At 42.4% G+C, this 26,806-nt stretch overlaps 1 protein-coding gene across 3 annotated transcripts in view; it reads right to left on the minus strand.

Moving 5' to 3' along the window:
• Positions 1-2,207: 2,207 nt before the first annotated feature.
• The window catches only part of GALC (galactosylceramidase), a 150,209-nt gene continuing 125,610 nt past the window's right edge, over positions 2,208-26,806 (minus strand). The window contains exons 17-18 of one of the 3 annotated variants that reach the window (XR_006219028.1): positions 2,991-3,235; positions 2,208-2,754 (exon numbers count right to left, since the gene is read on the minus strand). Coding sequence is in view for 2 of the 3 variants with exons in the window: in XM_042990279.1 (XP_042846213.1) it covers positions 3,071-3,235 (165 nt within the window). In the remaining variant the exon portion in view is untranslated. Of the gene's footprint in view, positions 3,236-25,546; positions 25,689-26,806 lie in introns of those variants that run through there. The other 2 variants (XM_042990279.1, XM_042990281.1) reach the window with 2 other exon arrangements.

Raw genomic sequence — 26,806 nt, forward strand, 5'->3', positions numbered from 1 at the left:
CGCAGCCACACTGTTATAGGAACAGACAGTTGGAGGACCTTACCCAGGCAGGGAAGTTCAGAGGAAGCAACAGTGGCCCTGAGATCTGAAGGAAGTAAGAATTAACTAAGCGGGAGGGAGTGGAGTGGGGAGAGAACTTTCCAGGCTGAGAGGACAGAAGCGCTGTCAAGGGAAAGACCAGTGTGTGTCCAAGGAACTGAGAGAAGGCCAAATCAGCAACAGCCCAGACAGCGAGGAGGGTCTTGACATAAAATGAGTCTGGGAGGCAAACCAACCACACAGGACCTCACTGGCCATGTGACGGTCTTCTGCCTTTATTATAAGAAGAGCAAGAAGTGATGAGGCCTGTTTAGTTCGAGCGTTGGGGTGCGGGGCGTGGATAAGAGGAACGCCATGAGCAGGTTACAGGAAGTTCCAGAGAAGGCCCTGGAATCCAGCTGGCAAGACAGTAGGAGTGGGGGGATTGGCTGAAGGCGAGAGGAGGGATTTCCTCTGTAGTAACAAGAACAGTACTCCAGCAATGGGAGCCGGGGGTTTATATGGGAAGCAGGTGCCCTCTGATGGCTTTGTTTCCCTGCTGGGAGGGGGAACGTGGGAAGAGAAGCAGGAAGCTTGTAGAAAAGGAGAGATCTGAAAGATTCTTGCAAGGAGTCAACTCTCCAGACACCAGGCCACTTTGCAGGGAATACCCGGTGCCAGGCGAGGGGCTTGTATTTCCCAGACCTGCTAGAAGGCGCTGTGAAGCTTAGATGCCATCTCCCGTGGTGTTTCGATTCACACTACCGTCACAGGAGGCCCTTGGCCTGAGCAGAAGGTGGGGGCAGGAGGACTTGACTTTAAATATCCAGGCAGTTTTCCGTCTCGGCAAATTTGGAGAGTTGAATGCCTCTTTGAGGCAAACCGTTTCTCTCTTCCAAGAAAACTACCAGCTTTTCTTGGGGAAAATTATAAAGTCACACTAACCGGAAGACAAACGTTTTAGAGGCCCAGAGAAGTGCTCTCGCTGGCAATGCAACCGGGTGTGTGCGGTCCCATCGGAGCCACGTCTCGTTGGGTCCCAGGCTTCCGGCAGCAAGAAGTGCCTCTTTGGTCCTGCTTGGATTTGGGAAGCACCGGAGCTGCAAGCTGTCACTTGTTCTTGGGGAGGTGTTTGCATTTTTATGGGCATTTTCATTCTGACTCGGGAGGTCAAACTAATACACATAAAGCGATTGGCAAGCTGTCCATGCCACACTCAGTGATTGAAGTTCGGAAGAGAGGCAGAAGACGAAACGTAGCAAAGGTTGCAGCCATCAGGGAAATTTCTAAGGAGGAGGTACTTGAATGAGGTCGTGAGGAACAGAGAGGGCTGGGACGTGTCGGGGAAGGATGGGGCATCCTTAGGAAGGGAGCAGCTTGCGTGTGATTTCTCAGCATGCTGGTCTGGCTCTATCACTTACTGGCTGCGTGGCTTTGAAAAAAAATAAATGAATAAACTCTTCGGGCTTCCTTTTCCCTAACTGTGACAAGAGCATATTAGTACCTGCATGTAAGGTGGTACTGAGGAGTCATGAGTGTTTCCTGTTCACCATATCCCAGCCACATGAAAAAGAACTAGCTTGGGGTGCCTGGGTGGCTCAGTTGGCTAAGCATCTGATTTCGGCTCGGGTCATGATCTAGCAATTCATGAGCGTGAGCTCCGCATCAGGCCCTGTGCTGACAGCTCAGGGCCTGGAGCCTCCTTCGAATTCTATGTTTCCCTCGCTCTCTGCTCCTCCCCCGCTCACACTCTGTCTCTCAAAAATGAATAAACGTTAAAAAAAAAAAAAAAGAACTAGCAAGAGGGCTCAAAAGGGTGACTAATAATGAAGACCTCATGAAACGACATTTGAAATGCTAAGATCCGAGGAAGGAGCCCTGAATAACCAACTAGAACAAGCATTCACCATATCAAGGGAAAAACTGGTAAGGAACCGCTAGTCAAGGTATGCGTTGAGGGGTAGGGTGGGGGGTCTGTGGAAAGGAGGAGGAATTCTCTGGGGGAAGAAAGTACAGGAAAGCAACCCCATAAGAAGAATCAGCTGTTGACTGCCAAGCCCAAGGAAGGCAGAGGCCAACTCACACAGAATTAGTTAAGTGCATCAGTGTATTAGTTCCCTATTGCTGTTAAGGAAAATCATCACAAACTTGGTGACTTCTAACAACACAGATTTATTGTTTCACAGTTTATAAATTCAGAAGTCTCAAATTGGTCTCAATGGGCTAAAGCCAGGGCGCCAGCAGGCCTATGTTCCTTTCTAGAAGCTCTAGGAAAGAGTCTAGAGTTTTTTGCTCTATTCCAGCTTCTAGAGACCACCCACATTCCCAGGCTCATGACTCCCTTCTACCCTCCAAGGCAACAATGGCCAGTTTTCCTCACGTCATATCACTTGGAGTCTCTCTTCTGCCTTTCTTTTCTTCTTAGAAAGACCCTTGTGGTTACATTGAGCCCACCTAAATAATTCAGAATAATCTCCCCCATTTCAAGCTCAGATGATTAACAACCTCAATTCCAGCTATAACATATTCACAGGCTCCAGGGATTCGTACGGGGATGTCTTTGGGGCGCCATTAATGTGCCCACTACAGTCAGTAAGAATTTTCCCACCCTTTAGCAACCTGTTGGCCTTAACTTCAACCCCAGACTGGCCAGGGGCAGCCTGGCAAAGTGTTAGAGGCTGGGAAACAGAAAAGGAGCCAATGTGTGTCTGTGTATCCACGGCATCAGCACAGTCCCTGGAATAGCAAGAGTAATAAATTAAATCAAGATTCAGCGGATGTCTGCACTCACATCCCGCGGTAATTGGGGGTTGAGCATGATTCCTGGTGGAAGCAGCCCCCTTAGACGCGCCCAGCCACATTTGCCATCTTCAATCAGGGAAGCCCCTTTGCCAAAACTGAAACTCTGCCTTATTCCCCTTCAAATTATAGTTATTGCTTTCACCCCAAACTCCACAATTGTGTAATTATACCTTGGAACATATGGTGCACACAGCTCCCTGAAAAGGGGGCCCCATCAAAATTTATAAGGCGAGAGTTTGCATCTCTGACTTTAAATGGGCTTAACCACTCGAATTAGAGCCGTTGTTCTATTCCAGAGAGAGAGAAGAGTGTTCAGCCATTCCAAGAACAAGCAGGGCAGCGATACCCTCCAGCCACTGTCAGATGCAATCTCTGTTCTGCCAGCACAGAAGGTGGGACTGAGGCACGCAGGCTCCTAAAAGAGGAAAGTGAACATGTCAGCTGATCAGAGCCAACTTTTGATATTTCACAAAAGGGGGGGAAGAGGGCAACATGAAAGACTGAGAGCCATATACAGAGAAGCAATAAGGTGCTTCCTGAATGAAGAGATCAAGCCCCCCTTGTTGGAGCGAGGGGTGGGAAAGTCAGGACCTGTTGTCAGCAGTCCCACCAAACTGGCCATCTCACTATAGGGGCTCAGAAACCTTCAAAAGCAATCGTGATGCTAACTGGATAGTCTCCATGTGTCAGGAGTGTCCAGGGCAATAATCGGTGAGGGTTTAACCAGCACCGAAAGGGCAGGTGAGAGAGGTGGACTGTCGTGTAATCCAGGGAGGCTCAGCAGACCTTCCGGTGGCCAGGATGAATTTTCCGTCAAAAGCAGCTATCTCAGGCTCACCGAATAGTCTTCTGATTACCAGTTTGGCTCATGAATTTGGGGAAGGAGTTTTGAATAATCCAGGACTTGACAATTAATCATCTCCTCTGTACTTTAATAAATTTGTGTTTTTTATACATCTGGTCTTAGAACAGCCTGAGTCATTGTCTGATAATGACTCTAGGCTTTCCCAAATGCCCCATACTGTGGCCATCCATTGAGGGCCACCCTGGCAGCTACTCACAGCTCTCTCTGAATTTTAATCTTTGCTCTTTGGTCCTTGATTTATGGATCATTTAGAAATATTACTATCCTGGGGCACCTGACTTAGTCGGTTAAGCATCTGACTCTTGATTTTGGCTCGGGTCACGATCCCAGGGTCGTGGGATTGAGCCCCACATCAGGCTCCATGCCAAGCATGGAGCCTGCTTAAGATTCTCTTTCTGTCCTCTGCCTCTCTCTCTCTCTCTCTCTCCCTCCCTCTCTCCCTTTCTCTCTTTCTGTCTCACCCTTTCTCTCTATCTCTCAAAAAGCAAATATAATAAAATAGAATTAAAATTAAAAAAGAAATATTATTATCCTGGAATAACCACACATTCACATCAATGCACCCTTCATGGTGAACTCCTACTCATCCTTCAAGACCCAACTTATATGCTATATTTCTGAGAAGTTTTTTTTTTTTCTGGCTTACCCAGTTCTACTGGGGTTGGGGGTGGGGGGTGGGGAAGGACATGGAGAAAATAAATCATAGAAAAAAATGATGAAATATTAGCGATCCACTAGTTTTCTAACCTCTTTACATGAAGAACACTTGTTCAAGCAAATGTTGATATGGAAGCCAATACGTAAAACATGAAAATATAAAAAATGGATGAGCTCTGGCTAAAAGAGGGATAGGAGGCCAGTAATAATTCCCTTGGCTTCCACAATGCACCCCCATCGCAGTGAAACTTTTATCCCACAGTTTGAAAACCACTTATCCAATCTAATTGTCATTTTACAAATGAGGAAACTGATATGGAATTCAATGTCAGGAAATGGCTGATACAATTGTTTCATGGGGTTCTCCCAAAACAGAGATGACAATAATAACATAGTATTAATACCGCCCCTTCCTGGCTTTGGCAGGCACAATTTATCAATCCCATATGCAGCTTCAGAATCCTTCTCAAGGCACCATTTGAGTAAACTGCTAACAGCTAACTAGGGTTGATATTTAAGATTAATTTCTTTACCATTGCTATTCTCAATAATAATTTTTTCTGTCCTAAATGCTAACACATATTATTTTATAACCATCCCATCATTATCAAAAGTCATTAATATTTAAAGGGGTAGAAAAGGCTTGAATAGGATAACATAAGCCAACAGAAATCTCTTTTTTTTACATTTAATTAATGGTTTTACACTACATTTTGGGGGAGTTGACCTTCTAAATCTAGTAGTATAAAGCAAACAATTACTATCTGATTACATTTTCTTTACTAGATTAAAATGTAAAAATAAAGGTGCTCTATCTATTTCTTGGTGGTGGTGGGCAACAACTCAAAAATAAAAAAATGCTGGGGTGCCTGGGTGGCTCAGTCGGTTAAGCATCAGACTTGGGCTCAGGCCATGATCTCACGGTTCGTGAGTTCGAGCCCTGCACTGGGCTCTGTGCTGACGGATCAGAGCCTGGAGCCTGTTTCAGATTCTGTGTCTCCCTCTTTCTCTCTGCCCCTCCCCAACTCATGCTTTGTCTGTCTCTCAAGAATGAATAAACGTTAAAAAAAAATTTTTTTAATAAAAAGATGGGAGGGCACCCTTGTTTTTTAACTGTCTAGGGTTTCATTGATTTGAGCTGGGAGTGAAAAAGCAAAACATTCCAAAGTCTGATCCTGGCTTAGCCTTTATCATTTTTAAAATATTCAGCTCTTGGGGCACCTGGGTGACTCAGTTGGTTAAACGTCTAACTCTTGATTATGGCTCAGGTCATGATTTCAAAGTTCAAGGGATCAAGCCCCATATCAGGCTCCGTGGTGGCAGTGTAAAACCTGCTTGGGATCCTCTGTCTCCCTCTCTCTCTACCCCTCCCCTACTCGTGCTTGTTTGATCTAAACAAATAAATAAACTTTTAAAAAATTAAAATAAAATAAAATATTCAGCTTTCTCTTATTAAGAATTGCCTTTGGGGGCTCCTGGGTGGCTCAGTTGGTTAAGCGTCCAACTCTTGATTTTGGCTCATGTCATGATCTCACAGTTCGTGAGATAGAGCCCCATGTTGAGCTCAGTGCTGAGAGCACACAGCTTGCTTGAGATTCTCTCTCTCCCCATCCCTCTTCCCCTTGTGCCCATGTGCATGCTCACTCTCCCTTTCTCTCTCAAAATAAATAAAATAAACTTAAAAAAAGAAATTGCCTTTGTGGGGAAAGACGTGAATATCCTTTACCAGTCAACAGAGCTGATTCAAACATATTGGCTATGTACAAGACATAGGTAGGCTTGAAGCACATCATACAGCCATCTGCTGGCTCTGAGACCCAGTCTCTCTCCTTAAGTTCCTGCGCTCGGGTTCAGGACCTGCTACTTCAAAATGTGTAGCACCTTGGCATATTAAATATCTTAAGCTGAAGGCATCTTTTTTTTAAATGTCAGAAGCAAGAATTTCGCTCTGACCTCTCCCACCATCTGCTGCCCTTCTTCCCTGAAATAAGTCATAAAATTCCTCTGGGAAATGTATGTGGCCTGTACAAGGAGAAGGGAAGACATTCTTATCACCAGAGATGGGAATTTGGGGCCAAGAAATCTGTACAAACTTGGTTAAATTAACCCTTACCTTCTTGGTTACTTCTTCACCATTTACTACCCCCAGCCCAATCCCTTTGTCTTGTCAATTCTGCACAAATATGTGTTTTTTGTCTAACAGATATTAAAGCTTCCTGCTCTGGTCACTTCTCCAGATCTTCATTTTCTTGTGAGGGCTCCCATGGATGTTTAAATATACATTAACATTTGAATGTTTTTCTCCTGTTGATCTGTCTTTGTCAGTTTTATTTTCAGATGCAGGCAGGGACCCTAATAGGGTTTAGGAAAAATTTTCCTCCCCTACGCCTGCCTATAGGCTCTTAAAACAGAAAAAGTCTTCCCTTTTGGAAGAACAGGGGGGAAAGTCATTGCCCTTCTCCCCACCCCCTTACTCCTCTTCCTCATAAGGAGGGGTCATTTATCTGGTTAGGCTGGTTGGGACAGAGCACGTAGGCCTACTAGCCAAGTCCCAAGGCTCCATCCATCTTTCTCCATCTCTCCAACTCTCTGGCTTGTTTTCACATTAACTGTAAACTAGCCCCCCTCCTCCATGCAGTCAGCCAGTGAGAGAAAGTATCCTTGTGTCTGGGTTGCAGGTTCAACGGGAGGTAGAGAAGAGACCAGACAGAGAATGGAGGGAAAGCCCATTTGGGCCTCAAGTTCACTTCTCAATGTCCAGTGCTGCAACTGACAGACTCTGATCTCTTTGTGACTCTGAGTTGTAGAATTTGAAGGACAAAGTCAACATACAGTCTCTTCAGGAACCCCAATATTGCCCAAGATGAGGCTCTGTGCACATTGCATTTGTGCATGTATATGTGTGTTAGTTAGTACATGTCTCCTTGTTCGTCATGGTTCCAGACACACCAGAAAACTTCCAAACATCTGCTAATGCAAATTTCAAGTGGTCTTTAAGATCAGTAAGGCTCAACCAAGTGGGAAAACTTTCATTTTTCAAAAAACGTTCTGCGATGGGATCCTCATTACCTCCACCCCTCCACTGCACCCCTGTGCTGCAAGCACCTGCCCCATACACAGGTTCATGGAGCTTTGCTGGGAGCACTTTAATGCATGTCACACATCAGTTGTCTTCTCTCCAAAAGTAGTGTAGAGTCAGTGTCCTGGGTCTCTCACAGGACTAGATGGTGAAACTAAACTTCTACCCTCCCATTCATGTCACTTCCACACTCTCTTTGTGTGTCTCTTTGTCTAATCATTACTAGGAGTGACCATGAAATACCTAAGCGCCCTGCAGCTGACCACAGTTAGACAAGACATGCCTTTGCCTTCTCTGGGTTTAGAGTCCAACAAACCTTCCTGACACTTATCTCAATTCCTAGCAGCAGATCCGTTTTCTGGCTTAAATCATGAGCCTTCAAAAGACTGATTTCTTGGGAGCCTGATATGAAGCTCTGATTAGCTATTACATATATTGATATATATGGTGAGGAATATGGGAGGAGTTTCAAATCCTCGGGTTATCTCTGAAACCAGAATATACACCCTACTCTCACTTTTTTAGGACTAAAGCATCTGCAAACTTATAATAAACTTGCCTCCAAAAACCTGCTTGTCAAGTACTTTGACTTAGGCCTTAATTCATAAATGTCTCCAGGACCTTGGAAGTCTTTATGTAAAAATTTTCATTTCTGTTTTTAATAACTTACTAGCAAATATAAATATAAAAGAAATATATCCATATAGTAATACAAATTCAAATATTACTAGACCTGCTCAAAAGCTAAAAACTAAGTTTTCCTGAGGTGCCTGGATGGCTCAGTTGGTTGAGTGTCTGACTCTTGGTTTCAGCTCAGGTCATGATCTCATGGTTCATGGGTTCAAGCCCCACATCAGGATCCATGCTGATGGTGTGGAGCCTTCTTGGGATTCTCTCTGTCTTCTTTTCTCTCTGCTTCTCTCTCTGTCTCTCTCCTGCTCAAATGTGCTCTCTCTCTATGTAAAAATAAATAAATGAACTTAAAAAAAAAAAACTAAGTTTTCTTTCCCCCTCTTCAACCAAGAGTTCCATTCCTCAGAGGTAATAACTCCTTCTTTTGTATAATTCTTTTTTTTTTTAAGTTTTTTTATTTGAGAAAAAGAGAGAAAAAAAAGAGAAAGAGAGGGAGAGAGAGAGCATGCACAAATGGGGAAGGGGAAGAGAGAGAGTGAGAGAGAGAGAAAGAGAGAGAGAGAGAGAGAGAGAGAGAGAGAGAGAGAGAGAGAGAGAATCCAAAGCAGCCTCCATGCTGTCAGTGCAGAGCCTGACACAGGGCTCCATACCAAAACTACGCACAAGTTCATGACCTGAACTGAAATCAAGAGTCAGACACTTAACCAACTGAGCCACCCAGGTGCCCCTGTGTAATTTTTATGGGCTTACTTCTACAATACTAAGTGGGTGCATACACTGTATTTCTTAATTTGCTAACTTTAAGCATGATATATTGACTCTCTGCAATGAAAATGAGAGATTGAGTTCATTCACGCTGCCTCCAATACTGTGTCTTCTGTATTTCTGCCATATTTTTTATTCTCTAATTTATATTCACAAATCTTACTTACACATTTTGAGTCTTTGAACCATTGGCTTTACACAATATCTTGGCCCATTAACTTTAGACAATATGTGATGGTGATGGAACAGGACCCCCATATTTGCCTTAGTGTCTCCTCACACCCTCCCAATCTTTGTCTCCTTTCCCCCTCAGTCCAACATGTCATTAACTTTATATGGCCAATGTCAAGGTTTATAACATGTGCATCAATGTAAAATAAATCTAAGACATTCATGCTTTATTTATTGTCTAAAAGTTTTCTGTCTTACTGGACTGCCCTCATCCTGGACCTTCTGCTAGACAGAGAAGGCTTTGGTCATGACTTTTATTTTTGTCTTCTCCCATCTGTGTTGCTGGGCTGCCAATTTCTTCAATTCCTGGGATATATAAGGCCAAAAAAAAAAAAAAAGAGTCTGGCCTACTTTCTTTTCTTCAGCTTTCAATGTCTTCTTATGTTTGTTTTATATTTAATGTCTAAGATTTTTAGTTGTACTTAGTAGGGAAAGTAGAAAGCGTGTCTACTCCATTTTCTGAGAAACAGAAGTCTGAATTCCTTTGTAACTTTTCCAGAATATATATGTTTTTCATATTATCTCTCTGGGTAGTAAAACCCCTGAATCCTCACATGTCAAAAAATGTCTTTACTTTGTCCTCACTAGATACATAGTTTATCATGAGAATATAAAGACTTCTAGGTTCAAGGACTTCTGGTTTTAGCTCTAACATGTAAAGAGCTTGGAAACTGTCCTTCTTCTCTTTACAACCATAAAGAGCTGAAAAGCCTGAAAATCAATGACTTGTCATGGTCCCATCAGAGAACTGAGGTTTCAGGGCAAACTGCGACCTAAAATCTAAAGAGATGGGTGGATCCAGAGAGCCACTGCAGGGATCTGTTTACGTGCAACAGAAGCCACTGGAGCCATAAACTGATAAAAACACTTAAATGGTAATTTTGACAAATTGCTGGAGGCTAGATGCACTAGCATCAGAGTGAGGAACTCTTAGGGACCACAGCCTTCGGGGTGCCCCGACACATTGTTGGGTTTTTACTCTTGGAGCCCCATTAGATTCTCATGGTGAAGATCTAAAAAAGACCCCCTCATGGCTCTGACAGGAAAAGGGGGAAGATAGCCATTGTCAATACTCTTCACAGAAAAAGCCAGGAGAAAAGACTACCAGAGGTGTATCCCACTTGGGGGTAAGACATTTTCTCTCTCCAGTCATCCTATTTCAGCTAGTCAGGAATGGGGAGGAGGTCATGAGTGGTTGGGAAACACTCATGAAGGTCACAGCCCTGTGACACAAGCCTGCTAAAAAAACTGAGATTTAACCAAAAGATTACAAAATGCTTCACCTCCCACATACCTGACCACCAGACCAGAAGGGATCAGTATAAAGAGTGGATTGCAACCGAAAGAGTTGTAAGACATAGACTCTCTCTGAAGTACTTAGAGAAGCCCAAAGCCAATGAGGGAGATAAAAACAAGGTCACTAGAGGACTTTAAGGTTTCTGACGCCTGGATCTACAGCAAACATTAAACACAACTCAATGCCTTCTCAAATTGGCATAAAATATCACTAAAGGCCCATTTACTTCTGATTCTGTTAACCAACACCTTGGGCTTTCAGCCAAAAATTACGTGGCATGCTATAAAAGGAAACAGAAAACAGTCCGAAGAGACAAAGCAAGCATCAGAGCCAGACTCAGATATGACATCGATATTGGAATTACACAGGGGATTTAAAATCACTATGATTAATATGTTAAGGGCTCTAATGGGAAAAGTAGACAACTTGGAAGAAGAGATAGATGGGTAATGTAAGCAAGAGTGACTATGTTCTCATGGTCTCCTCGAATAATTATTAATAGTGCCTCCTTTTTACTTTCAAACCTGTCCTGGAGTAGGTAACAAAACATATGGGCATCTATTCATATGTCACCCTAACAGACATCGGATGTTGTTTCCACAAATATTTAATTCCATTTTTCTTTTTTGAAAGCTCCTTGAAGAATAGATACTCTACTGCTGCTGATTTGGGTTTTTTTAGTTTGGTTTTAGCAAAATTTGAAACTTTACAGGTGTCTTGACTATCCATCACAGCTATGCCAGAATGTTTCCTAATTTGTAGAAATCGAATTGTTTATGGTTTGAATTTTTCATTCAAAAGTTTTAAGAGTCCCATCAATATGAAGCCATCAATAATCTAAAGGTCATTTTTCTAAAAGGCATAAAAACTAGGAACACAAGGTGTAGAGGATAACACTAGGATTGTTTGCCCATTCTCCTTTATCTGGTAACCTCCTCCCATCCACCCCCACTGTGAAAGCAGCCATTTTGTAAACAAAACCCTGCCCACTGGTCACAGTTCATTGGTCTGGGGCAGATACTTGCCACCGTATGAGCCAATCAGAGCCAACCAGAGTCCTTCCCAGGAGTGTATAATTAGATCTCAAAGAGAATCCATGATTCTCTGGGTAGGTAAGGCCCAAAGATGTAAAGCTTTGGAATTATTGGTGGGTATTCCCTAATCTGGTGGAGAAAGAGGGAGAAAGAAAGGAAGCAAAGGGAGAAAGAGACAGACATTAATGAAGCCAATCACAGAAAGAAGCAAAATTCAGAGACAAAGAGAAAGCCTTAATGTCATTTGAATACTTGCTTGTAGTCATTTCTAAGGCTAATGGTCTCCTTATCTTTCCTGTGGCCTGATTGTTCTCATCTTCCCCCAAATACCCAGATTCCTGCCAATAAATTTCCTTTTTTCCATAAGCAGACTGAGTTTGCTTTCTGTCACCTTTGGGTTGAGGAGTCCTAACTAATACAAGAGGTTAATGTATGTGTCCCATTTAAGAAGGATCTTATGACAGGAAGTTCACAGAGAAGCTACACAGTTAAAAGCCTTTACTTCTAAGCTGAGATGCCCTCGAGCAATCTGCTGCAATTTCTCTACTTACCATTTAGGAATCTAAAGGCAATTTTTTTATATCCTTTCCTCGCTTGCTGTATCTCTAGAGTCATTCAACCACCCTTATCCTTTCAACTGTTTCCATTAAGGAAAATAGCACAGACTTTTAAAGAAAAGGTTGTTTGGACTCATAATCCCCCTGATTAAAAATCTCTCTTTTTTTTCTATGTAAGCCATTTCCAGTACTTACTTTTAAAGCATCAAGGCCTGACTTTGAAGCTCATGAATCCATACAAAGTGTCTTTGTTATAGGCTGAATTGTGCCTCTCCTCACAAATTCATATGTTGAAGCCCTAAACCCCAGTGCCTCAGAATGTGACTGTATTTGGAGACAGGGTCTTTAAAGAAGTGATTAAGTTAAAATGAGGTCACTTAGTGTGGACCCTAATCCAATATGACTGGTATCTTTGTAAGAGTAGGAAATAAGGGCACAGAACTGTACAGAGGGAGTAGGTGGCCTCATACAAGCCAAGGAGCAAGCCTTCCGAAGAAACCAACTCTGTCAAAAAAATTTTTTTTAATTTTTTTAACGCTTATTTATTTTTGAAAGAGAGAGACAGAGCATGAGCAGGGGGAAGGGCAGAGAGTGAGGGAGACACAGAATCCGAAGCAGGCTCCAGGCTCTAAACTGTCAGCACAGAACCCGACGTGGGGCTCAAACTCACAGACCATGAAATCATGACCTGAGCCGAAGTCAGACACTGAACTGACTGAGCCACTCAGGCACCCTGTCAACATCTTGATCTCAGACTTTCAGCTTCCAAAATTGTAAGAAAATACATTTCTGTGGTTAAACCACCCAGTCTGTGGTAGTTTATTATGGCAGCCTTAGCAAACTAACATCATCTGTATTAGCCAGTGTTCTCCAGAGAAACAGAAGCAATAGGAAAGATAGATAGATAGGTAGGTGATCGGTAGGTAGATGATAGATAGATAGATAGATAGATAGATAGATAGATAGATGATAGATAGACAGATAAGGAATTGGCTCATGTTATTATGAAGGCCAACAAAATCTCATGATCTGCGAACAGCAAGCTTAAGACCCAAAAGAGCCAATGATATAATTCTGAGCTGAATGCCCACAGACTTGAGACCCAGGAAGGCCTGATGTTTCAATTCAAGTCCAAAGGCAGGAAAAAAAAACCCAATGTTCCATCTCAAAGGCAGTTAGACTGGAGGATTGCTCTCTTATTTGTGGAAGGGTCAGTTTTTTTGGTCTATTCAGGCCTTTAACTGATTGGATGAGGCTCACCCACACTGGGGAGGGCAATCTGCTTTACTTGGTCTACCAACTTAAATGTTTATCTCACTCAAAAACACCCTCACGGACACACCCAGAATAATATTTGACCAAATGCCTGGGCACCAGTCAAGTTGACACATAAAATTAACCACGGCACTGTCTTCTAAAATGAGATATATAACTTAGCCACCTAAAATCCTAAATTATTGAAATCAAGACCCACCTAAGCTCTCTACAAGTATATTAGATGCCATCTAGATAGCAGTCATCTGATATCTCAATGATCCATTGATTAAGGCACATAAAGCTTCAAGTAAAACTGTCCTGCCTGCCAGCAACTTTAATTTCCAAGTCAGGTACCATCAGGATGTGTCAAAGATAACAAACCTATGGGGAGAGAGCTTTCACACAGGAGCAGTGCCTGGAGGCACTTCACTTTTTACAACCATTTTCACTCTCCTCTAATCTAGTGCATTTTATGAGGAATAAAAGGAGTTTCCATATTAAAGTTTGCTTTCGGCAACCTGGTATATGCCTCACCACTGGAGAGGGCAATCGGCAAAGCTGTTATCGTTCCACACACCTCTGAGGCTTGTCAGCACTCTGTCAGTTCAGCTTATCCTTATCTTTGGCACCCAGCTCCCTTCAATGTTGACATGTAGAAGGATAATGGCTAATTATCAATTGCAGCCCCTGAAATGTGGCCGATTGGGTTGTAATATGTGGAACTGGATAAAGAAAGCTTTGTGTAGGAACTTTGTGAATTAGCAGAAAATTACACCAGTGCCTTACAAGTTAAAAGTGCCAGAAAGTTGAACAGCACAGAAGAAGAGAGAACCAGCATCCTTTCCTGGACTCGTTTCCTTCCTCCTGTTAAGCTTGCTGAACTTCCTTCATCCCCACACATCAAACCACTTACCATTTTATCCTCAAAGTGCTTACTCTTTGAAACTTCTTTAGGAAATAAGAAAATTATCAGTTGTCAAGAGATGTCCATTTTGTTTTCACATTCAACACAAGAATATTCAATACTGAACTACCTGGGCAAATGCAAGATCATTTACATGTAAGTGTCAGGCAAATATAGGCAGGGATTGATATATGCAGAGTTCTGAGAAAAAAGGGAAAGGATGGTTAAAGAGTCCATTCGCTCATCCAAAGGATCTTCACAGAAACAGCATGGTTGGGGCAAAACTTTCTCCCAGTCTTGTGAATGTTTTGATATGTAGGTTGATCATACATCCAGGTTTGCCTGGAAGAGCCCTGGCTTCCTCTGGTTCTCCCCTTGTAACTATTAATAGTACCTCTCTTCCCTCTCAAGGGTGTCCCTATTGATCTGTCTCCCTATAATCGAGCCCTTGTGGAAAGAGGCTCTCGAGCAAAAGAATAACCTTTCTACTGGGAACTTGAGTCTCACCACAGATCAGACCCACTAGCTGGCCCTCTCCAGCTCTTCACAGGCCAGATTCAGCGAGTTTTAGCAAGACAGCACCAAGAGATGTTTGGTGACCCAGCTCAATGTCTGACATGGAAAGAGCTATGGAACCCGAGAGGTTCCTCCTCCACCTTCCCAGGATAGCATCCAGGAGGCCACATTACATTTAATCATGTATCTTTAGGTTCTTCCTGGCAGTAATCGTCTCTCAGACTTGGTTTTTGCCGACCCTGGCAGTTTTGAGTAGTGTTGATCAGGTATTTCATAGAATGTCCCCAGCTGGAGTTTGCTTGATGTTTTTCTCATGATTACACTGGAGTTACAGGTATTTGGGAGGAAGACCACAGAGGAAAAGTGACAGTTTTCTCACATCTTTGCTACTAACGTGACTTACCACTGTCGATGTTGTTGACCTTGGCCACCTGGCGGAGGTACTCTTTGTCAAGTTTACTTTCTGTAAAATCATTCTTTTTTCCCCATTTCCATATTGTGCTCTTTGGAAGGAAGTCACTATGCACAGCCTGCATTTAAGGAGTGGGGAGCTGTACTCCACCTTCTTGAGGACAAGGAATCTACATAAATTATTTTTAATTTATCTTTTAATTAATCTTTTAATTAATCTTCTGTACAGGTTTTTTCTTCTCCTCCATTTATTTAATTATTCAATCATTTATGTCAATACGGACTACTGGATATTTATTTTATACTTTGGGTTATAATTCAATAGTATTTTATTTTCTTATTCATATTGTTCCAGATTGGGCCATTGGAGGTTCTTTCTATTGGCTACTATGTCTCCTTGACATACTCCCATCATTGTGGTGGGGATTCATTTTTGTTTTTGTTTTGTTTTGCTTTTGTTTTTGAGCATGTTCTGACTTTCTAACACTACAAGATGACCCAGGCTCGTCCTGTAAATTTCCTTCCCAGACCTAGAATCAGCCATTGCTCCAAAGAGCCCTGGATCCTTTTCCTGGAAAATCCTACTAGAAACCAAGGTCTGAGCGTAAACATGTGCTAAATTCAGATTCACCCAAATCCAACTGAATTGTGAAGAAGCCTTTAAATATAAGCCTATTTCTTGCACATAATAAATAGGTAAGCTAATTTTCCCCATCTTACTTACAGATACGAATCATTTTTGGCCTTTTTATAAGAATGCTTCTATCCTAGCTCCTACTGATTGGATAACATTGGTGAGGTAAATAAAATTAAAATGATAATAATAATAATAGTAATGGTTATAGCTACGAGGAAGACATTAAGCTAAATACTGTACAGACATTATCTCATTATATCCTAATGGCATCTTTGAGACATAGGCACTATTATTATGCCATTTTGTAGATGATGAAAGTAGTATTGCCCTTGATTGTCATTCTGAGAACTACACAAGAAATCACTTGTAAACCCCCTAGCACAGAGCATGTAGAAGTTGCTCAATAAATCATTATTTTCTCACTTCTTTGCCTCTAGATAAAAAGAAAATGGGCAAACTTCAGCAAGACATTAACTGTAAAAGTTCAGCTCATGGTTTGCAAGATGAAAAATACAGGGGTCATATTAGCTCATTTGTTTTCTTTGTTGCTATCAAAATGTGATCTGACTCACAAAGGCTGAAAATCAACCTCCTTCATGAAAGATTTCAAACAAAATGAAGATATATTTATCTGATAGTCAAGTCTGTTTACAGAGTTGCCCTTTATATAGCCCAAATTCCTAGACACCAGGAGAACCCAGACAACATTTTTGGAGATCTTTAAGTAGTCTAAGACACTTTTCTAAAACGTTAATGTTTGAATTAAGATGGAGAAAACATTAAATAAATCCACCACACCACCTCAACTTATGAAGCTATGGAAATTGTATAAAGTTACCAAATACTTAAATAACAGGCATAAAAGTTCTGGAAGCTTTGTCTCTCCACGGAAGTAATTTCACTACTGTGATCAATCTTGGGCAAAAAGGTTGAACCACATGCAAATTTGTTGGCTTTCTTAGAACAGACAGAATATCCTGAAGAGTAAAATTCTTTTTTTCAGTCTCCACTGTCTTTTCCAACATTCCCCCATCCAGATATCTTAGGAAGATGAAAATTGAGATTTGCAGGCAAAACCAAGGACATGCATCTCAGAAACAGCTAAAGTGGCATCAGGATTTCGACCAGCTCTGAAAACACCCTTTCATAGCCCCTGTGCTGGCCTCACCACAGCAAGAAGCTTTATTCACAGCAGACCCATTTCCAAACTTCTAAGGGCAACATGCTCCACTTGAAGAGCCCTTGCCTTCCCTCCTGACACTCCAGATCATCTCTGACAGCCAGGTGTAAGACCCACCTGCTCTGAAAAGTCATCCCCATTGGCAGTCTGCTGTCAGTCTTGGACTCCCCAGATTTTGCTCCTTGAACAAATCTCTGGGACATCCCCTCACAACAGATGGACATCCAGTGTCCCTGGCTGAATTATGAGCTCTCCCAGGCCTGTTGCTATCTTTCAGTTCTCTCTCCTGCTAAGCCTAGCCCGGATGGCCTCGATAACTATTTCTGAGCTCTTCTCATTGATTGATTATACCTGGGGTGATAGCCTTGGTCTTTAGAGGTAAAACCAGAGCAACGATGTCTTCCACCCTAACTGTGGGCCGGCAGGGGGCTTGGTGGGTACCTGCCCTCAGCAAAGGTTTTCTAGAGCTCCAAGAATGTTCCTTTGATCAGATTCCTCTGCAAGGGAATAATGGAGCTTAAAACTTTTTTTTTTAACAAAAGGGCATAAAAAGTGAATTTAAAAGCAAATGGGCCAAGGATTTTCCCTAGGAAGTCTTTCAATTTCACACATAGCAAATTCCTATGGTATGGTCCTATTAGAAATGCTTTTTTTAGTGTCTTTATGCATATTTATTATGTTCCTCTGCGGCTCTATTACTGCTTAATTTGACACCACGCCTCCAAAGCCACATCTTCTTTCTTCTCAAACTATTAAAAAGGGGCAAAATATTTTAATCATGAAGCTCTGTATAATTTAGAGATTATCTGCTGTCTGCATGAGTTACAGCAATAATCAAAGAGAGGCTGGGGATTTATAAAACTAAGGCCCTAATTTCTTGACAGGTGTTCTGTTTGGTATGGAATTAACCTCTTTTCACATGTTCTATATACATAAGAGCAAATCATTAAATACATCCTTGGTACACACAGAATAGACAGGAGACAGAATCTACTAGGTGAGAACTACCCATGACCTCCGTAAGCCAGGTTCTATTATTCACTGACGAGAGAGAAATAAATGATGGGGGATTCTATCAGCTGCACAGTCGGAATGTGCTTGAACAGTCCATTTGGCAGCCCTGGGGGGACCAGGAGTTTTGATCCAGCTACTGGTTACATTCTCCACTGGAGCCAAACAGAAGATTGGGGTTGGCTACTGGAACCCACGCGACTTGCGAGTGCCCAGCCAGTTCAGTGCAGTGATTAAATCCATAGCACCCGGAGTCAGACAGAACTGGGTTTGAATCCTGGAGCCACGACCTGCTAGCTATGTGTCCCCTGGAAAGCCACATCACCTCCCAGAAGTCCAGTCTCCTCATTTCTATAACACTGACATTCGTCTCAGCTACCCACAGGGTGCTGTGAAAGAGGTAATGTGTGGACAGCACACAGCATAGTACCTGCCGAATAGTAATTGCTCAATTAATAACACTTCTTCTCTGGCAACCTGATTAGTGTCTTGTTATCCATTCATTGTTTGTTTGTTTGTTTGTTTGCCCACTCAACAAATACATTTTTGAGCCAGATACAAAGTACCAGGTGGTGACTATATACTGATGAATAAAGCCCTGTCCCTATCTCCATGGAACTCACCATCAGGAGGGGACACATGTATTAATCAAGTAAACAAATAAAACTTAACACTACATAAAAGTTCATAAAGGGGAAGATAAGGTGTGAAAGAAAGGAATGGAAAAAATGGGGGCAAGGAGGTATTTGGATAGAGTACTATAGCAGATGGAAAACATAATCAGAGCAATTGAGGAAAGTTTAGAGAAAGACTACTTGCTTAAAAAGTGTGAGGAAGGTTGAAAAGAGTAGCAGGAGTGGTGAAATTCTTTGGCAGGGCAGGCAAGAGGAAAGCCAGCAGTCTACCTTTACCAACCCAACAGAGCAGGGGAAGGAAGATTTCTGCAGTTGCAGAAAAGATCCTGTTGACTGTGGCTTCTGATAGAGATGACAGAGCACCCATGGGACTCATCAGAGAGAGACCTCAAGGAATAAGGATCCTGAACCTCTCTCAACCCCTGACTTTTGATCCCAGGAGGAAGCCTGGTGTTGTCTCCCAGAACACGGAACAGAGTGGAGAAGGGTGGGAAGTGCATCTGAGAAGCAATTAGAAACTATACAACACAGGTAAACAAGAAAGGCTTCTCTGAGAAGGGAGCCTGTAAGTGGAGGAAACAAGATGGCAAAGGAACTAGCCCAGTCAAGTCAGGGAAGGATATTCAAGACAGAGGTAACTAACTGCACCTGCAAACGTCTTGAGGCGTGGATGTTTGGTGGGTCTGAGGACAAGCAGAGGTCAGTGGAGCATGACCACAAAGGGTGAAGGGGAGAAAAGAACATAATGAGTTTAGAGAAATTCTCGGGGATCACTGAACTCCCTGGGTCCTAGATCAAAACAGATAGATTTTCCTGCCCACCAACTGAGTGCCAGCCTCTATTTTTTGGCCTCCCAACTAGTAGAGGCTAAACCTTTGAACTTAGAGTAAGTTAAAAACTTAGAAAGTCTTCTGAACTCCTATTTCTAAATACCATTCTATCCCTCTGAAATACTGATTCTTCTTCTTCAATCTGTACCCAATGTTGAATCCAAAGTCAAGTTTGAGAACATTTCCTTGAAATCAGCCTGACTTAACCAGAAAGAGCTATTTAAGTAATGCCAGGTTGTGCTGAAAGATAGTCCAGGAAACTCTGATTAAAATATGCACCTTCTAGGGCACCTGGGTAGCTCAGTTGGTTAAGCGTCCAACTCTTGATTTCAGCTCAGGTCATGATCTCACAGTTGTGAGATAGAGCCCCATGTTGGGCTCTGAGCCGACAGTGTGGAGCCTGCTTGGGATCATCTCTCTCTGCCTCTCCCCCATTCTCACTCACTCTCTCCATCTCTCTCTCTCTCTCTCTCTCTCTCTCTCTCTCTCTCAAAATAAATAAATAAACATTTTTAAAAACATTGTAAAATATGTACCTCGTTCTTCAGTGTCAATTAGGGGAGTGGTAGTTCACCAGAGCTAATGAGAAATTACAGCTTCTTTCTAGCCCTACCATCTGAACCCAGAGACTCTCCAAGATAGGGGTGGTAAGGGCAGTTGAAGAGGGGTACTTGGGTTCCAAGTGCCTTCCGTGAAGACACAGACAGTCCATGAGGCCAGTGCCATCGTAGCTGGAGGATGGTGTCATTAAAGAAAGGTTCAAAAATAGAGTCACACCCAGAGGTTAGATTGGAGTTGGTGGTTGTGGCTGGTAGAGGATAAGAATTGGATGGGAAACTTTATCACCAGTTAATTGAGCATGAACAACAGATGAGAAGTGGGGTGGTGATTGTATTTCTTGCATTATTGTTTCCAATTCTTCATTCTCTTCTATTTTATAGAATTACACATCAATGTTGTTATGTAACTACAGTATCCCCCAGTGGTGTAAGCTATGTATACTTCTCTGCCTCTTTGATGTTCCTTAGCTGAGAGAGGCTTTCAATGGACTCGTGTGGTTTGATTCAATTTCCTATGGTCCTGTCATCTCCCATGAGAAGAGCATACCCGAAGAGTCCACGTGAGTAGATATGAGCCTGGCTGGAGTCCAGCCTGGCCCAGCCAAATTTAACCTGGATCAGGAAAACTGCAGCTGACCTACTGAAACCTGTGTTTATCACACAGCATTAGCTGAGCTGTTTGTTACTCAGCAAGGACTAACTAATACCAGATTTCTAGCAAATGTGTGGGGACAGTGGCTGGTATTGATGAGCAAATATGGGCAAGCTGGGGTAGTTTCTAGCATATCTTTATGTCAAACAATGCACACTGTTATCTCAGGAAATGGCTGGCTGCAACCTACCTGGGATCTCATATCTATATTTTCAGTAATGCAATGCATGTAAGGGCCATGAATTTCACCCAAAATAACTAATCCAAAGCCAGAGGGATTCTACCAGTCAGAAGGCATGTTGGCATCATGTTACTCTTTTTCTTTGTTGTCAAAACTGTTAATTTCAAGACTTATGAAGTTTCAAGATCATGCTCCCACCTTGAGAGGCCCCACATATCAGATAACGGCAGTGTTTCCTTCTTCCCAATGCCTTTACCTCACCCCCATTGCTTCCCAGACTATCTATTTGACCATTAACGTGGCTTTTGTTCCCCAGCCCATCCACTAGTTCCATCTGGCCCACACTTGATCATACTCCTTCAGACATGATCCCACTAGAAAGAAGCTGGGAAATCTCTACCGGATGTTTGAAACAGTACCTAACTCACAGGTGAAATGTCAGTGCTTTTCCTGGAAACACCTGTAAAAAGAACTGGGAAGGGGCTTAATTATCTAATTCCTCCATTTCTCTACTAAACCCAAAATACAGATAGCAAAAGGAACAGCTCCAATAGCTTCAGAAAGAACCCATGCCAATGTGTGGCCCACTGGTTCAAAGCCCTGCAAGGTACCAGGTACTGTATGAAGGACTAGGAAGAGTATAAAGAATAAGAATAATTTTCCTGACCTCAAAGAGTTCATGGATTTAAAAGACCAAAGGGTGGGGTGCCTGGGTGGCTCAGTCGATTGAGCATCTGACTTCTGCTCAGATCATGATCTCACGGTTCATGGGTTCAAGGTCCACATTGGGCTTTGTGCTGATAGCACAGAGCCTGTTTCAGATTCTGTCTCCCTCTCTGTCTGCCCCTTCCCCATTTGTGATCTCTTTCTCTCAAAAAAAATTTTTTTAAAGGCTTAAGCAAACATTATTACTAAGAACAATCATACTTGCCAGTGAAAACTAGCTTATGAACTGGCCAAACTCTTTTATATATATGTCATTAAATCCTTGCAAAATGCCTGCTATGGACCAAATGTTTGTGTCCCTCCCTCCAAAAGTCATATGTTGAAACCCTCGCAATGTGAAGGTATTTGGGGTGGAGCTCTGGGGAAGTAATTAGGGTTAGATTCGATCATGAGGATGAGGCCTTCATGATGAGTTTAATGTTCTTATAGAAAGAGAAGACAAGGGGTGCCTGGGTGGCTCAGTTGGTTAAGCATCCAACTTCGGCTCAGGTCTTGATCTCACAACTTATAAATTCCAGCCCTGCATCAGGTTCTGTGCTGACAGTGCGGAGCCTGGAGCCCGGAGCCTGCTTTGAGTTCCGTGTCTCCCTCTCTCTCTGCCCCTCCCCTGCTCTCTCTCTCTCTCTCTCCCTCTCAAATAAATAAACATTTAAAAAATTTTTTTTCATAAAAAACATAAAAAGAAAGAGAAGACAAGATCTTGCTTTCTTTTTCTCCATGAAGAATGCAATCATGCTGGCATCCTGACCTCAGAATCCAGCCTCCAGAACTGTGAGGAATAAGTGTCTGTTGTTAAAGGCCCCAGTCTATGATATTCCGTTATAGAAGTCCAAACTGATTAAGACAATGCCCACTTTATAGCCCGAACAACAGAGGCTTGGAAAGGCCTATGGAACTCAAATAAGGTCACACAGCCCATAAGTGGTTGATGTGGCACTTAGGCTGGGTTCCTGGCTCTGACCCTGAAGACCATGTGCTTAGCCACTGCCCTTCCTCCCTCTCCGTGGTCACAATGCGGTAAGGCAAGAGTCCCAATAAAAGCGTTTACCAAGCGAGATGACCATTGAGCGGACAAAGTGGTTCTCGGGGGCATAGAGAACCATACTACAAAGAAGATGAACGATGAGTAAGAGACCTGAAGACCGCATCAGATTTTACACACAGAAATAAAAGGAAAAGGCATTTGTTCAAAAGGAACAGTATTTGCAAAAGCATAGAGGTATCAAAGAGCACAGACCATTCAAGGGGATTGCGAAGCAAGGTGCAAGGGGATGGCAACAAAGGAAAAGATGACTCAGACAGAGAGGTAGGGAGGTAGGTTGGTGCCCCGCTAAAAAGGACCCTGAAGCATCTTGCAAATTAAGTAAATTCTTAGTGCCCTTATAGGAATCATTTTTTTCTTTTATTTTTTCCCCTGATCTATCCTAGTTTGCATTTTTTGAAAATGAATCTCATTTTGCTGTTTATTACCCATATATTGAACCTGTCTATATCTCTTGGAATAAATTCTATCCATCATTCTTATTGGATTTATTCCAGCACCACCCCGGTTTGTATAATTTGCAAATTTCATTAACATTCTCTTTACTTTCCCTTTGAAACCATTAATAACATTGTTGCATATGATCAGGCTTAACACCAATCTCTTTGGCACCCCTACTAATCAACTACCTCTGGCTGGATGTCACACTATTATTCATCACCGTGCCTTGTTTACAGACCCCCTAAAAATTATCAATCGCTATGACAGTGTTCGTATCCACACCAGTGTCAATTAATTTCATGAGCAAAATTTTGTGACGTGGCATCCAATGCCTTACTAAAATCAAGATGTATTGCAGTGACTTTGTTCCCCTCCACTGTGAATTTTAAATAGCTTTCAGACCCATTCTGGATGATTTATTTGTGGCAACACCAAGCTGCTTATTCACTCATGATTCCATTACTTCTTAGATGTGTTGGGTATTTTTCTCCATGCACTTAAACTTCCTAGAGGTAATCTCAGGGATCATCCCTCTTTTTAAAAAGATAGGTGAATACATCTGTTGCTGGCCTGAACTTCTGTGATCTCAGCAAATATATCAAGTCGTTTAAAAAGCAATTCCTTTTTTCCTCATCTGGCAGCTTTTATGAAGCAGCTATGTGTCTCCACTGACTCTGAGCTACCCCAGTAAGCTGGGGTTAGACATGCCCTTCTGGGTCAACGAGCATGTGTCACTGCATGTGGGCAAAAAACCTCAGGGTTTCATGGGCTCCTTCAGATCCACCCTGCGCCTCCATTTCTGGAATTTTTTCATTACTCAGCCCCGCAGGCAAATAATCTACACCACAAATACGTTCAAGCCAATGTGCCCCACTGCCAGTCGGTGCCACCCAGATGCTGCGGGCTCTAGGAACACAAATGAATTCAAAGTAAATAATTAGGGCTATAAATCTGCTGTTTAAAAATCTGAACATATCCAAAAGCTGTACCCTAGTGACTTTTGGCCCATAGACCATCCTGTGTCATCATGCTTCTTTCTCATTTATCCCTGGCCATGAGCCCTCACCCTCGCTGCCGCTGACGAGGGTATTCGACAGACAGTAAGATCTAAGTATAAATATCAACAATTTCTATCCAAATGTCCCTCTTGTCTCCAAATAAGAAAAGACAAAATACAAAAGGAGAGAAAAGGTAGAGCCATCGGTTGGACACTCCTGTGGAAAGAACAGTTTTCCCATGAATTACATCAAGACTCAAGTGAGTTGTGGAGGCTTCAATGATTGTTCAATCACTGTTCCTAACTATGCAGGCTACGTCTGCCCAGTGCTCGTGTGACCACTTTGTTGCTGACTCATCCTGGTGGGCGCAAGTGGTAAGGTTTCCAATAACACACCTTTACTGCCAAGACCAGGCTACAACAGGCATTTGGTCACAGCTGCTCCACATGCTTCTCTTAATAAGGTTGGCTTCCCTCTAATACGGGATTTTTCAGATATGGGGCCTCAACCTCTTACTAGGAGGCTTTGAGATGTATGGAGTGTGTGTCTTTTAAAAATTACGTTTATAGACACAGTAAGTATGGATATGTGAGTGTGTATATTTTCTCTGCCTCTGGCCATCTGACCTACAGTGGGCTTATGTTCACGGCGACTGATACACAGAAAGTCTCAACTGATCCTCCCTCATTCTGACACCAAAGTGTATAGCCTTCACCTTCAATCAAATCTTCAAGTCCTTCTCTTCCCAGAGCCCAAGCCCCTGGTCTCAACATGGCTGTCTTTACAGTGATGTGTGTGGCCTCTGCACAGAGCTTCCTGGACACGCTGAAGGTCCACCCTGGCACCCTCCATGCATCAACTGCTCTAATCCCAGACCTCGTCACAAGGTTAAAGCACAAAGCACATCACCTTCATACTCCTCTATAAATTCATTTATCAGCCATGTATCAAACCTTTGTCATGTCATGATTCTAGACACTAGGGTGTCCCAACGGTGAAGATGGTTTGGAGTCTACCCTCCAGAAAGTAAAAGTGAGGGTGGGAGAGGGAAAGGGAAAAACATGTAAGGTCAAACAGGGGTGATGAGGATTGCTAACATGAGATTATGAGAATTCAGGGGATAAGGAAATCATAACTGGTTTAGGGAAATCTAGAAAAGCTTCACAAAGGGTGTGGGATTTGTTTATTTTTTTAATGTTTATTTTTGAGAGAGGGAGAGAGAGAGAGAGACAGAGACAGAGGTTGAGTGGGGGAGGGGCAGACAGAGAGAGGCAGACACAGGTCTGAAGAAGGCTCCAGGCTCTGAGCTGTCAGCAGAAAGCCTGACGTGGGGCTCAAACCCACAATCTGTGAGATCCTGACCAGAGCTTCAGTCAGACGCTGAACCAACTGAGCCACCCAGGCAACCCAAGGAGATACTATTTAAAGGAACACTCAGCAAGTTGAGACAGGGAAGGCTTTGCTATATGGAGGGACCTTGGCCTTCAGTCTGGGCCCCCACAGAGGTCAATAAGCAAGCAGATGTGATGGTGGAACATTCGTGAATATAAATGAGTGACATTACAGGCGAAGGCCTTGAATGTCAAACTCAGTCTGAATTTAATTCAACTGGCAGAAATGCCTTCAAGGAGGAATAGTTTAATCACACAACTTCTGTCATCCGTGTTGACCTGTTGACTGATGTTTCCAAATCCTGTGGACAGCTGCACTCTTTATGTCCTTCATGTAGTTTATGGTGGTCCAGCATATGAAAGGTCCCACAAAGGAGCCTACACAAAGGCAGATCTTCAGCAGTATTCAGAATTAATTGGTGAGGACGAGTTTAACTGGAAATTCTACATGTGCTAAATTTAACCCAGTGGAACTCACATCTTTTACTGAAATCCTCTTCTCCCTTGGCCTTCCTTCAGTCTCTGGGAACACCTTTCTCTGTCCCCTCCCTGTTTCTTAAACCTCTGCCTGCTTTTATAGTAGACTTTGCTCTATTCCAGAAATCCACCCTTGCCCCTTCTCTTTTTTTTATCACCATACCAGCTCTGGGTAGAGAAAAATATCTTAGGATGTCATACCACCCAGCTTGAGTTAAGACAGGTGCAGCATCCAAATTCACTTTAGATACGTGGTTCAAGCTGAGAAATTAACATCAAAACTTTTCATGAAACTGTGAAACTTCTGGGTCCAGGGGGAAAAAAAAATCCAAACCTCTCCCACAGGAAATATTCCCATAGCTCAAATACATAAGACCACCACAGGCGAAAAACCTCCACTGAAGACAAGCTCACAATCAAAATTTAAAAATCAAAGGGAGATATATACCGTCCTAAGAAGAATCAGCAGTTGTAGCAAACAGTAGAATCAGTACTCCAAGAATTAGAAATGCCTGCGATACCTAAATACTAAAACCTAGTATTCTTAAAATCATTAAGGAGAACAAGAGAAAGAATAGAAACCTTAATTATAGAAAAAGACATTGTGTTTTAAAAAATGGATTTAAAAAAATCAAGTGCAACTGAAAGAAATGAATGCACAGAGACTGAAATCCAAGACGCAACGGGCAAATTAAACAACAGATCAATGAACTAGAAAGAAATGTGCGCAGGCGTATAAAGAGATCAACAATGTCAACAAGAGGTTCAAATAGGTAGTGAAGAGAATGAAACCATCTAGCGTATATCTAATAGGATACAGGAGAAGAAAATAAGAAGAAAGACAACATTTGAATCTCCTGGGTTTGAAGAAAAATTTAAATTCCAGATTAAAAAATCAAAGTGAAGTCTAATCTTGATCAATAAAAACAGTTAGATAAAATTATTCTTTTCAAGCCAACACTGGTCGAATAAAGAATTTCATTCTGTACAAGCCCACAAAAAGATATCTTGACCAACTC

This window comes from Panthera tigris, chromosome B3 (assembly GCF_018350195.1).
Source record: "Panthera tigris isolate Pti1 chromosome B3, P.tigris_Pti1_mat1.1, whole genome shotgun sequence".
NCBI lineage: Eukaryota > Metazoa > Chordata > Mammalia > Carnivora > Felidae > Panthera > Panthera tigris.